The sequence below is a fragment of the Aulonocara sp. 'chitande type north' Nkhata Bay genome, linkage group LG4 (genome assembly GCF_057382095.1).
Source record: "Aulonocara sp. 'chitande type north' Nkhata Bay isolate Kocher_YH1m ecotype deep benthic linkage group LG4, A_spYH_male_GT1.1, whole genome shotgun sequence".
Classification (NCBI taxonomy): Eukaryota; Metazoa; Chordata; class Actinopteri; order Cichliformes; family Cichlidae; genus Aulonocara; species Aulonocara sp. 'chitande type north' Nkhata Bay.
The window spans coordinates 12,869,035-12,881,939 of record NC_141347.1 but is presented as its reverse complement, the minus strand read 5'-3'; the positions used below and the strand labels follow the sequence as shown (position 1 = coordinate 12,881,939).

The 12,905-nt window shown below is 41.1% G+C and overlaps 1 protein-coding gene across 2 annotated transcripts in view; it reads left to right on the top strand.

The window, feature by feature from the left end:
- grin2ba (glutamate receptor, ionotropic, N-methyl D-aspartate 2B, genome duplicate a) overlaps positions 1–12,905 on the top strand; it is a 140,753-nt gene that overhangs the window by 112,428 nt on the left and 15,420 nt on the right. For both annotated transcript variants that reach the window (XM_086288498.1, XM_086288500.1), the window contains exons 13-16: positions 2,374–2,603; positions 2,718–2,878; positions 3,754–3,941; positions 11,638–11,876. In XM_086288498.1, coding sequence (XP_086144624.1) covers positions 2,374–2,603; positions 2,718–2,878; positions 3,754–3,941; positions 11,638–11,876 — 818 coding nt within the window. The remainder of the gene's footprint in view (positions 1–2,373; positions 2,604–2,717; positions 2,879–3,753; positions 3,942–11,637; positions 11,877–12,905) is intronic.

Here is a 12,905-nt window from a genome sequence, read left to right as displayed (position 1 = left end):
GTCTTAGCTGGTGAGGTTTATGAATGAGAATGGTGGCCAGTAATTTGGTTCTTCAGAGAAGGAGTGTTCAGTGAGATTTGCAGTCTGAGTAGCTATTTTCTCCAAAGAAACAAGTGCAGGTACAGATGCTTCCTTTCTGTAACAATACAAGAGTTGGCCCGTGTTGTACAAAATGTTTTTCGTTGTTCACAAAAAATGAATGAGACACAGAAACACATTGCAGGCCACCTCCACATATAGCGTAGACCAGCTGTCCTCACTGACCCATTGACTTCATTCTCCTCGTCCTCCTTCACCGGCCTCTCTTTTTATCATTTACAGTTGTGTCTGCAGTGCACAGGTTTCAGCAAATCCTCCAGCGCTGCTCACACCGGACAAGTCATTTGCATTCATTTTCATATTTCACGCGTCAACTCTGACAGCATTCGTCTTAGATCTCCTCAGCTGAAAGGATGAGAAACAAGGGAAAAAAAAATCAATGTCTCCCTCAACTCTCTATCTCTAATGTGGCTATATATAGACAATAGTTATCTTTTTTTCATTCCTCTCATCCTTCATCAGCTTCTGGAGAAGATGTACTCCTCCCTGAAGCGCTGTTTTCTTTCTATGTGCCTCCTTGTTTTATCTGCTTGTAGCGCCGTGGGAGTTTGGTATCATGAAGAGTGCAGATCGAAGTTTGGAGTCAGAAGATCTGATGTAATAACATATCAATGACTCGGCTGCAGATTTGTAAAATCTCTGCCCCAATTCATTGAAGTAACTTTCTTGCAAACTTCACAAAGGAGATTTTTGGCACGATAAGGACAGTTTGTCCATGAACAAACGGTCCACACAACAATACACACCCACATGGTTGCACACAAACACCCTCTCATTCTCTCTCACACAATCACACATACCCACACAAATTATGAACCAACTGCTAATCACAGCATAATGGCTGTAATGCACCAGTCTGTCAACTCATAGATGAATGGAACCAACAGCGCTCTAACAAATTACATAAAACAAAGAAAATCTACTTACTGCAGTCACATATAAGATTATATAGGTGACATGAAACAGCAGGTCTTCCTTGTCATCATGTAAATCTGTATTATATTATAAAAATATTAAAAAACAAACCAAGAGCTACATCTCAGACTCTGCAGACCTCATTTAGCAAATATTAATGCGAAAGTTGATGACTGTAAAATTAGAAAAAGACTGAACAAGTGTCACTTGTTTTTGAGGGGTTTGCATGAGAGAATCTCTTCTCTCCAAAAAGGTTTGTTAAGTTGCCTCTGAATAAACCACAAAACATCTGGAACAGTTCCGTTTGGACAGGTTTGTCCATAATCCACAGTGACAGTCAAACATAGCATAACAGGACAAACACCTCATACCAACTGTCAAGCATGGCGGTGGAGGGTGATTATTTGGGCTTGGTTTGCCGCCACAGGACTTGGCCACCTTGCAGTTGTTGAGTCTACCATGAACTCTGTTGTATACAAAATACTATCCAACAGCAACAAATCTAATCAAACGAGCAAGTGAAACAAATCTAAACAGAATGTATGACAAAGAAAAGAATCAAGTTGGTCCAACAGCCTAAGTTTAGACCTCAACCTGTATCAAATGCTGTGATAGGACCTTAACAGAGCTGTGCATACACAAATGGCTGCAAACTTAAATGGACAGAATAAACTATGCAAAGAAGAGCAGGCCAAAATTCCTCCATAGCGTTGTAAGATAACATCATAAAGAAAACCATTACTTCATGTTACTGATGCTAAAGGAGATTCTACAAACTAGTAAATTATAGAGCATGCTAAGTTTTCATAGAGTCCTGTGAAAACCTTATTTTTCACATGATTGTATAATACGGTGGCTGGTTTGTGAAGGACACGTTTCAGGTATTTGGACAAGAAGGTGGAGTGTCATGCTATCAGCTAAATCCAGCTTCTTGGTTAATACAGTGAGTTCGTATACTGTATGGCTGCGAAGCACTGACACAGTGCTCAGTAAGATACAAATAACATATTGTAAAGTTACAGTTTAAAGCTGAGTGTGTTACAAACTCTATTTTGAAGCCAGATCCAAGTGGCTACTCAGGTCTAGCATGTTAGCGAGCAAGCGCTTGCTAATTAGCACTAAACCAAAGCTAGTTGTTTGTCATGAAGCAAAGTCCTGGATAAATTTCTTTATCAGAAACATAGAAGGGGAAAAAATGAAACTCCTTGATCATACTGAAATCCTAAAATGAATATATGTAGCAAATTAATTCTAATTTTTGGTTTTGTTCTTCTAAATAGATCACTGATGTCCTGGAGAATTGTTCAACTGCTCCAGAAGTGATCTATTGTCTTTAACCAATAACTCTATTTAATTTAGAGCCCCATGGTCCATCCTTTACCATCGGCAAGGCCATCTGGCTGCTGTGGGGTCTGGTCTTCAACAACTCTGTGCCAGTGCAGAATCCCAAAGGCACCACCAGTAAGATCATGGTATCAGTGTGGGCCTTCTTTGCTGTCATCTTTCTGGCCTCCTACACTGCCAACCTGGCTGCTTTCATGATCCAGGAGGAGTACGTGGACCAGGTATCCGGTCTGTCAGACAAAAAGGTAAGGTGAAAGGTTTCTGTTTGATGCTGTGCCACTCGCTCGTCCTTACCCAATGTTGTGTGAAGACTTATCAGAGTTTTACACGCCTCTCCGTTCTCTGTTTTTTATGTTCAGTTCCAGAGTCCCAACGACTTCTCGCCTCCGTTTCGTTTTGGCACTGTCCCCAATGGAAGTACAGAGAGAAACATTAGAAACAACTACCCAGAAATGCACTCCTACATGACAAAGTTTCATCAGAGAAATGTCAATGAAGCTCTGCAGAGTCTCAAGTCTGGGTAAGCATGTTCGCAACAAAGTGGTTAAAAAAGAAAAATGTCAAAATGAAAATGACCACATTTATGTTTAAACTTCACAAATCTATTACTGGCAAATTGTGTTAGAATATATTACTTGAGATACTGAAAAGAGTATTTCGGTCAGTGTCACCCCTAACTGGTCGTACAGATGACTGCCCTTCCCTGAGCTTGGTTCTGCTGGAAGTTCTTCCTATTAAAAGGGAGTTTTTCTTCCCACTGTTGCAAAGTTCTAGGGCTTAGTGGGCTGTCCGATTGTTGGGGTTTTCTCTGTCTTATTGTATGGTCTACCTTACAATATAAAGCACTTTGAGGCAACTGTTTTTGTGATTTGGCATTATATGAAAAAACTGAATTAAACTGAGTGTGCATTTCTTTGTTTTGGGCACAGTATTATTTATTATGGTGCAATCTGCTTTTTGTTCATTTCAATTGATTGAATGCTTTTTGGAATGGTGCTAATCATGTTTTAAAGTACCCAGAAGCACTATTGGACTCACTACGATGATCAGAATGTCTGTTTCAATAGAAGTGTAAAATTCAGGCTACGATGACTTAAAAAGTAATCACTGCGAAATTCTCTTGTTTTTCTTGCTTCATGTAAATATATCTCAGCTGAATACGTCCAATAATACTATCACTCCCCCTCTTCAGTTTCATCAAGTGCGCCTTTTCGCCAGTTTGTGTGCCAGCCCCAGCCTTTGGCAAACCAAGTGGAAGTCTATTAGACTTATCAGCAGCTTAGAGCTATTTAGCAGGTTAATTGGAATGTTGTAGCTGTGATGTCTGACTCCCAAGTGCTAATTAATTGTAACCTATTGCTCCTCCTCTTTGTCCCTCGCTCTCTTCTTCTCCAGCAAACTAGACGCTTTCATTTACGATGCGGCCGTGCTGAACTACATGGCTGGCAGGGACGAGGGCTGCAAGCTGGTGACCATTGGCAGCGGCTACATCTTTGCCACCACGGGGTACGGCATCGCCATCCAGAAGGAGTCGCTCTGGAAGAGACATGTGGACCTGGCCATCCTGCAGCTCTTTGGAGACGGTGAGCGAGCGAGCTGACACTCCACCGTTTAATGATGTCACGCGCGCAGCTGTGCTGATGCGATGAGTTGTATAATTACACATAAACGGATCGGATAGACGCAGAGATAAGACCAGCTTAACACAGACGTTAACAGATCAAAAACTTCTCCGTGACCTTGAGGCAAATATTAAAGGATAGGTGTGCCCAACTTATTCTGTTGACTTATTCTTTTGGGATAACATTGTGTTCACCAAACTGTTTAAACTGTGTTATGACAGCAGGACAAGCTGAAAAACAATTATCAGATGAACTAACCCAGGTTACTATCAGGCAAATTTGAAATTCAATGCACCTGAAAAACCTTACAATCCCTTGTTAGACACGAAAACCATTTGTGTGTACGGCTGTGCAGTACTGAGGGCATCTCACATGTAAGGGGTAGGGAACTCCAGGCCTCGAGAGCCGGCGTCCTGCAGGTTTTAGATGTGTCCTTGTTCCAGCACAGCTGATTTAAATGGCTAAATTACCTCTTCAACATGTCTTGAAGTTCTCCAGAAGCCTGGTAATGAACTGATCATTTGATTCAGGTGTGTTGACCCAGGGTGAGATCTAAAACCTACAGGACATCGGCTCTCGAGGCCTGGAGTTCCCCACCCCTGTCACATATGAACGAGCAGATAAAATCCCAGACAAGCAGCTGAGAGTTCGGATCTGACAAACGTGGCTGACCTGTGAGTTTATTTGAATGACTGAGTGCCTCATGTGTTTTTGCACCATTTTACTTTTCTAATCTTAGCTAATGACTTCATGTCTACAGTTTTCATACATTATTGCCAGCAGGAAAAAGAACTAACGTATGAAAATGCGATTTAAGTAAGAGCTATAATGGGGGGAAGAAAACTAAAGCTCCATCAATATGAACAGCTTGAGGCTTTGCTGTAGGCTCGTTCTTATGAATATTGTCCAGTGTAGACTTTCTTATTCTTCAGGTTCTGCATTTTTGATTTAAAAAAAAAAAAAAGAAGCTGGACGAGCAATGATTCTCTGTTTATACTTACTGACCACCAATTGGAGATCTCAGACAAAAGCAGGTAAATTCAGCAGCTTTCTAAAGTCCTCTCAGACTTAATTCCTCCCCCGCTTTTTTGTTGGCATGTGAAACAGAGCTCGCTTTAAGTGAGATCATGTGACTGAAGCAGGAAGTTTAGGATGCTCCTCTGCCTGAAAAGCCTTTAGATTACTTAGGACAGGGGTCGGCAACCCTGGGCACAGCTGGCACGCGAAGGGTTAACTGATGGCACGACACGCAGTGAGTAAATCTGAGAAGGTGCATTAAAAAAATAAATGGCCGTGCCACCGGTGCACATCGCAAATTAGCTCACATAGAGACATTAGTTGTGCCGCTTCTTAATAACGGTATCTTAGCTAAGAACCCCAACTACCAGATTCAACTTATAATTAGTTAAAAATCACTTAGCCTACCGGTGAGAGGGACGTTGCTAGCTGGCAGTTTTTTCAAGCGATGTTGAAATTTCCACATTCTGCTACTTCAAATGCTTCAGGAGCTGTCTGCTCAGCGCAGCATCAGCACCACGGAAATACACACAAATACAATACTGCACTATGCCAACATCTGCAAACAAATATAGTTCTATAAAGTTGTTCTATACAGTGTGTAACTGTTCATATAGAGCGTTATTAAATGTATTGCTAATGCGATGGTTGATATGGCACATTAACTTCTGAGGAAATGTTAGATGGTACTCATCATCAGAAAGGTGTCCGACCCCTGACTTAGACGTATGTTTAAGGCTGTCTTGTCCAAAAAACTACAAAGTTTCTTCTGGTGAATTTTGCTGAATCCGATCGTGCAAACTGCTGTTTGATTGACTGTTTCCTTGGCAGCCGTGCACCCTTAAACAGAATCTCCACCAACATTTGACAGAGGAGGAGGGTCAGGGTCACTGGCTATACCTTTTTAACACCGTACGTTTGTCACTGGCTAATTTTAAGGGTCATTTCACAATTTTTTACAAACTGCCTTTTTTCCTCTCTTGATTTTTCTCTCATGAGTTTGGCGGCGGTGAATCCACTGAGGTTAAACTAATAGACTTTCAATCCTCAACAGCATTCTTGACTTGCTGTGCTGTTATACTGAGATTTTTCTTGCCATGTGCTCCTTTCCGTCTACCAGGCGTTCTTTTTTGTTTGCTTTTGCTTTTGACTATGAACCCAACTGTTGATTTTGGCAAACCAACTAGCTTTGATACGGCTCTAATAATTTCTTATCTTCTTCACTTGCTCGGCTGACTCTTTGCTCTGCATATTGCCAGGGTGCTCCCACTCAAACTAAATGGTAACTGAATTAGCTACGAGCCTCATGTGAACTCTTCCACACCCCCAAAAAAAGAAAAGCCAATTTCGTTTTAAAACTGCTACAATTCTGGCACTGTGTGATAGAAGAGCTATATCTCACACACAGTTCTTTCTGTATCACTAGTGAGGCACAGAGCCTGAAGACTAAGAAATGTGTAACTGTCTATATACTTACAGTCTGGACTGTATTAGCGTGAAATACAGTATTTTCATGAATGTTTGAAATCCCTTCCCTTCACTCATGCAAGAAAAAAAAATCTCTCTCAGACTGTAAAATTGTTGATCTCACCCACTCCCATCTGTTCAGGAAAGGATTTTGGAGAGAGCTAGGATAAAAATCATACTTTTTCTTGTGCGTCTGCTTTGCTCTGCGAGTCAAATGTACTGTAAGTCCACTCCCACATATTGTATCTCAAATGCAGAGTGAAAAAGTAAAACGTTAGGAATACAAGTTGAAATTTAGCTCCCACTGTGGGAAGCTGGTGGTTTATGATCATGTTTGCCGTTTATGGGAGACTGTGCAAAGCTCTCCGGGGTTTGTTCTTTAGAGACACACTTTGTCCCAGCTGTAGCTTCAGCATTAATGAGTCTGTGAATGAGCAGGAAATAAAATGCGTTCCAAATGTTCATTTTTGAGCTCTTCGTCACGCACAAATTAAAACGTCACCAACAATGGCTAGTTGTGAAGTTTAACCACTTTAACAGCCTGGTTTTGATATACAGTTAATTCAGTATGGGAAGTGTAATGGAAGTTTTGTGTGTGTCTGTGTGTGTGTAGGTTCAAGTGCGTGTGGTGTAGCTAGTTTATTTGGGCACGGTCCAGAGTGTTGTGAGCATCCTGAGCCAAGGGCCCTCAGGGGCCTGCTATAGTGTGTCCCAGTTAGAGGTGCCAACATAGCTCCTGGTGTATTTCTAAACCGTGTGTGCATTAGTGTGCGGGTTTGTGTGTGTGTGTGTTTGCGTGCACATGTAAATATGGGTCAGCCCTCCAAAAATGAGTGCCTGTGTGTGTGTGTGTGTGTGTGTGTGTGTGTGTGTGTGTGTGTGTGTGTGTGTGTGTGTGTGCGCGCAATGGGCTACAAAGTAAAAGCAGTGTAGAGATTCTGATTATTTATGACACAGGTTTATTTTTATCAACCTACATGCGATTCAGGAAGAGTCTTTTGTGTGCTTGTTGCTTATTGATGATCAGTTAGGTTAGTCGTAGAATTAACTTAATAACCCGTCGAACTTAGTTGAGAGTAATTTATGTGTGTGCTTGCAAATGTGAATGTGGGTCGGCTCGCTGTAACATCCCCGTGTGCCACTGCAAAAGCATTAATACAGAAACTGAGCGGCCCTGTCTGGCCCCTCTCAGGATTTCAATGTCACTTTACCACGCCTCGCCATCCACTCCCCTCCTGGTGGCCTAGAAAGTGATCAGACTCAAGCGGCGAGCGCAGTGGCCTGATATGCAGGCTGGAAGAGAGTCGGGGTAGTTTGACGCAGGCCTGAGCAAAAAATATATCACAGCTGTCCTGAAAGTTAAACTGCAAAATTTCCTGTTTCACTTTTAAACGGAATCATTCGTTTGCTTCTGATGAACTTTTTGCCCTTGAAATCAGTGAAAGACCTGTTGCATCATTACAGAGATACCGGGCATCGGTGATGTAATAGTTACTTCTTATTCCGTCATAAAATATACTTCTTTAAGATTTTATATGACATTTTGTAACAAGGTTATTAGATTTTAGACAGTGACTAAAATTAAGAATAGGAAAGATGTCTGTATTTTGTTTATCACATAGCAAAGCTCCATAGAAGTTAAAGATGTAGTTTCTGGCTTAGATGAGACGATAGAGCCAACTCAGATATTTAGTCTGCATTTTAATCATTTACAGTATTGGCTCATTACGTGGCATAAAATTGCAATTTAATGTTTTCTGGAGATTAAACAAACAGATTATGCTAAGCTACTAACTAAGCTACTAGCTAAACTATTAGCTTATCTTATATCATACAAAAATCAAAGAAACGACTGACTTTGACGTGTAACTCTCTGCTCCCACAAAAAGAAACCATGTTTCAAAAAATGTTGTAATGCTGCTTTAAAGTGTAGAAGTCTAGCATTCCCTCAGAGTTACAGCAGATTGGTTATGCTACGGTCACACTAGGGAAAGCAGTTGTTGGGAGACCGCGGCATGACCGAAGTTATTAGAACATGTGCAATTAACTGTGATCTCATTGCTTTTTGAAATTTTCTTTTTGCTTTCGAAAATGGGGACCTGGTTTGCAACCACTCGCAGTCAGTTGCCAACTTCTATGTAACTTTGCTGCTTCGAGACATAAATAAGACCTAGTTGGTCTCTTAGTTGCATGCAATCTGTTTATGGCAATATGGCAATAAACTGTAATAAATCAGTAAAAATCACAAATCGTTGCCATATACATAGATATAAATTCTGAAATAAAAGTTCAGATTAACTACCTAAGTCTAGCAAGAACCTCGTAACCTCAAATTTTGAGATAGTTGCTGGAGGTTGATGATTTAATTCGATTATGTAGCGGCAACCTTGCTTTTTTTATTTATTTATAATACTATAACCAAAATATAGCAACCAGCTGAGTTAAGGAGTTGAGTCCCCCATTGGAAAGAGACCTCTGGTTCCCCAGAGGTTGAGTGTGCAACATCATCAACCAGTAGGAAATAGTTTGCTGCTGCAACATCTTCAATTGCCAAATGCAAAATGCAAATAAATAAATAAAGCATTTCCGTCACCAGGCAACCACCAATTTTTTTTCCTAGTTGTAAGGCGTTTGTTGGCCAATTTTTATTTTAGTGTGACTGAGTCATTAAATAACTAAACCAAACAGTGAAAATCCACTTGAATAGACCTAGACAACTGAAATTCCACTCACTTGATTTTGCAGTCTCATGTCATGGACTTGATCATTAAGCAGAGATAGCTATCATTTTCATCTGAGTCAGGAGCAGGTGACATGAGTCATGAGATTCATGTACAGGCTAGAGGTGGGCTGATCGATCCAAATTTTGATAGTATCAATACCAACACTGGTATCGGTATTAGATCGATACTAATGCAATTGGATCGATACTTTGTTTCTATCCTCATAGTTCAGTATAAATTGTGTTGAATAGATTTTTATTAGCATTTTTTATAATAAAAAAATATACCCCAAACATGCACTATGAAAAATGTCTGAACTTTTTTCTGTTCACTGTTACGTCAATTCTTTTTAGCCTATAGCACATTTAAACAACTGAAGCTGACACAAAGGCCTTTAAAGACAGGCACATTTACATTCCAGCTCTCTTAAAAAAAACCAGTACCAATATATAAGAACAAAATCACAACACTGTCATTTGATGTTCATTAAAATCTCTTCAGAATTTGGCAAATCAACGACGATTCAGCTCATAAATCATGACACTCTTTTATAGGTTAAAAGTATCGGTATTGACATCGGCAATACTGCCCTTAATTCACTTGATATTGGATCGATACCAAAATTTGCAGTATCGCTCAGCAGTGCTAAAGGCTCCTAGAGATGTTAATGAATCTTGAGTTGAATGTTTAGAGGGATTTGTAGGGAGGGGTTTGGAGGACTGGAGGAAAGTTGAAGTCAAAAAGCTGTCAGTTACATTAACCTTTATTAACACTCCTTACAAGTCCTGAACAAACACTTAGGCTCAGGTTCCTTTATTGATACCCATAGGTAAATTTGTTTTGCAGTTCAAAGTGCAGGCAACCCTTCTACCAGACATCAAACGCCAATACTGGACAATTGTAACATAGACACAATAAGAAAAATAAAAGGGAAAAAAGTGAGAGTGTTCCAGTAAAAATAGTAAAAAAAAAAGGCATATAAGCAAATTTGCTATCGTTTAATAAAGAATATCAACTAAGACAAAGTCGTTTCTCTAATGCTTTCTCCTGCATTTAAGGACTACAAACCTCTGTCCAAAGGGAAGAAGCTGAATATCCCAACAAAAGGGGTGGGAGTCATTATTTAAGATGGAGCTGGTCCTTCTCTGCAGCTGTCTGGTATACAGAGACTCTAAGTTGAGCTGTGATGTACCTCGCAGCTTCCCTAACCAGTTCACAATTTGCATCACTTTGTTTCTGTCCTTCAGAGATAGGTTACCGTACCATGATACCAAGGAAAAGATAAAACAGACTCAGTAAAAGATCTATTAAATAGTGTCTTAGTCTCAGTCTTATCCGTGTGAAAGGAGGACAGTTTCTGTATGAGAGTGTGAAACACTGTAACCGTGTCCTGGATTTTAAGCCAGTCAACTACAGTTGTTGTCTCCTCTCACTCTGTATTCTCTGATGTCCATTGAACAACAAAAAGATGAGCAGGTTTTCCCACTAAAATCAGCACTAAATGAAAACTAGTGACAAAGTGGCATACTGACTCCCAGGAGACAGCCCTAACTAGAGATGCCACTGTCAGAATAGCTGCACAAGGGTTCCAGTTACTGTTTATCAGTAGATCTAAGTAGAGGCAGCTGGGTGATGTATCTGTATTTATGCCTTTGTGTGCAGTGCCTCTTTTTTTTACGTTTACATGCTGCGGAGACGCTTGTTGATGCTCAGAGGCCAGGCTGGGCTGTGTGTTGGTGGAGTTGCGCTGACGTGGAGCGACAGCGGCTGAATGTATGATTAATTAACCGACGCCTGTCCTGCCACAGTCAGCTTTGATAGAGAACAGCTCGTGATGAAACAGAAGGTGACCCACAAAAACAAGCACAAGCTCGGGGACTAGCGTCAGATGCATACCAGATACCTATATATGCAATTATTTGGAGAAAACAATGCAAATAAGACTAATGTGATTAACATGTGACTGGTGGCATGTGTGTTTTACTCTTCCTCTGTCTGCTGTGAAGCTGCTGCAGAATTTAAGATCTGTATTTCACTTCTAACCACCCTGACCCCCCTTTTCTCTTCTGCCCGCCATCTTCCGTCTTCTCTTCTTCTGTTGCATCATTTTCTCCATCCCTCATGTCCTCCAATACCCATCTTGTTATTACATCATGTCCCTCTTCTCTACTTTATATAATACTTCCATTCCCTCTTTTTCACACTCCTTTCTTTACTTCAATTCCACATCTCAAACATAAAAACACTTCCCCCACACATCCTCACTGTGCCCTCCTTCTTCTTCTCTTGTCCGTCCACGTACACCCCTCCTGTCTCACCTCCATCCAATCCCCTCCTTGTTGGCCTGCTCCTCGTCCATCTCTTCTCACCATCTGTTTCTTCCTTCGTCCTGTCACTTTCTCCCTCCCTTCGTCTTCTTCCCAAAACCTCATGCCAATACCTCTGTCCAGGTGAGATGGAGGAGCTGGAGTCCCTCTGGCTGACAGGGATCTGCCACCATGAGAAGAATGAGGTGATGTCCAGCCAGCTGGATGTGGACAACATGGCTGGCGTTTTCTACATGCTAGGTGCTGCCATGGCTCTTTCACTCATTACCTTCATCTGTGAACACTGGTTCTACTGGCAGCTGCGCTTCTGCTTCATGGGCGTCTGCTCCGGCCAGCCCGGCTTCGTCTTCTCAATCAGCAGGGTGAGAAAGGGTGGGGAAAAGTGGGATATTATAGCAAGAAAAGGCTCTTTGTTAATACTTTGACCCTAGCTATCCAAATAAGATAATAGCTGCATGTTGGAGTACCATCAAATACACAATTTTTCAATTCAGATACTTCAGTATGTGTATTTCATGTTGTACCCTTCGTATCATTGCTACATATTTACTTATGTAGTAAACATTGTGAGTTGGGGTGCTGGTTTAGCTCACTGTAATGAGCAGGCAACCATATGCCGCATAGCAAAGGGCTGCGGCCGCATGTCTTCCGCTTTCTTATCAGTCTTCACTGTTTATATCAAAAAGAAAGCCATAAAAGGGCCCCAAAAAATATTAAAAATAAATCAAATATTCTGAGTTAGGGCTAGTTACACAGGCCTAGAGACCTGTTGGCAACCTTGACTGGTTGCAAGTGGTAGATGGTAGTTGCTGTAAAATCTGTTGCTAAAGCTAAGTCATCTAAAGCAGTGGTCCCTGACCTCTTTTGCGCCACGGACCGGTTTAATGTCAGGCAATATTTTCACAGAACGGCCTTTAAGGTGTCGGAGGATAAATACAACAAAGTAAAATGATATAACCAAGACAAAAACTGTGATATGTTGTAAATATAATAATAAACGTGAATTCACTGTGTAATTGTGTAACTTTATTAGCAGCGTCCTCCTGAAATGCACCAGCAACATTGAGAGTAACGTCCTCCTCTCTCAGGTAAACCAAGTTAACGATAAAAACCCTGAAAACCATAAATTTCACTCCTGAGCCTCAAATCTCGCGGCCCAGTACCAAACGGCTCACAGACCGGTACGGGTCCGTTGCCCGGGGTTTGGGGAATGCTGACCTAAAGCCCCTGGTAACCACTGGTCACTAGGAAAAAATGTGTATTCCCTAACCGACTGGCCAGCAGTTGTGGGATGTTGCTTTCTGTCGCTTGGTAGAATTAGTTACAGTATACAGTGTTGCATCAAAAACCCATTTACAATTGCTTTGGTCACCCATAGTGGAAAGTTTTAA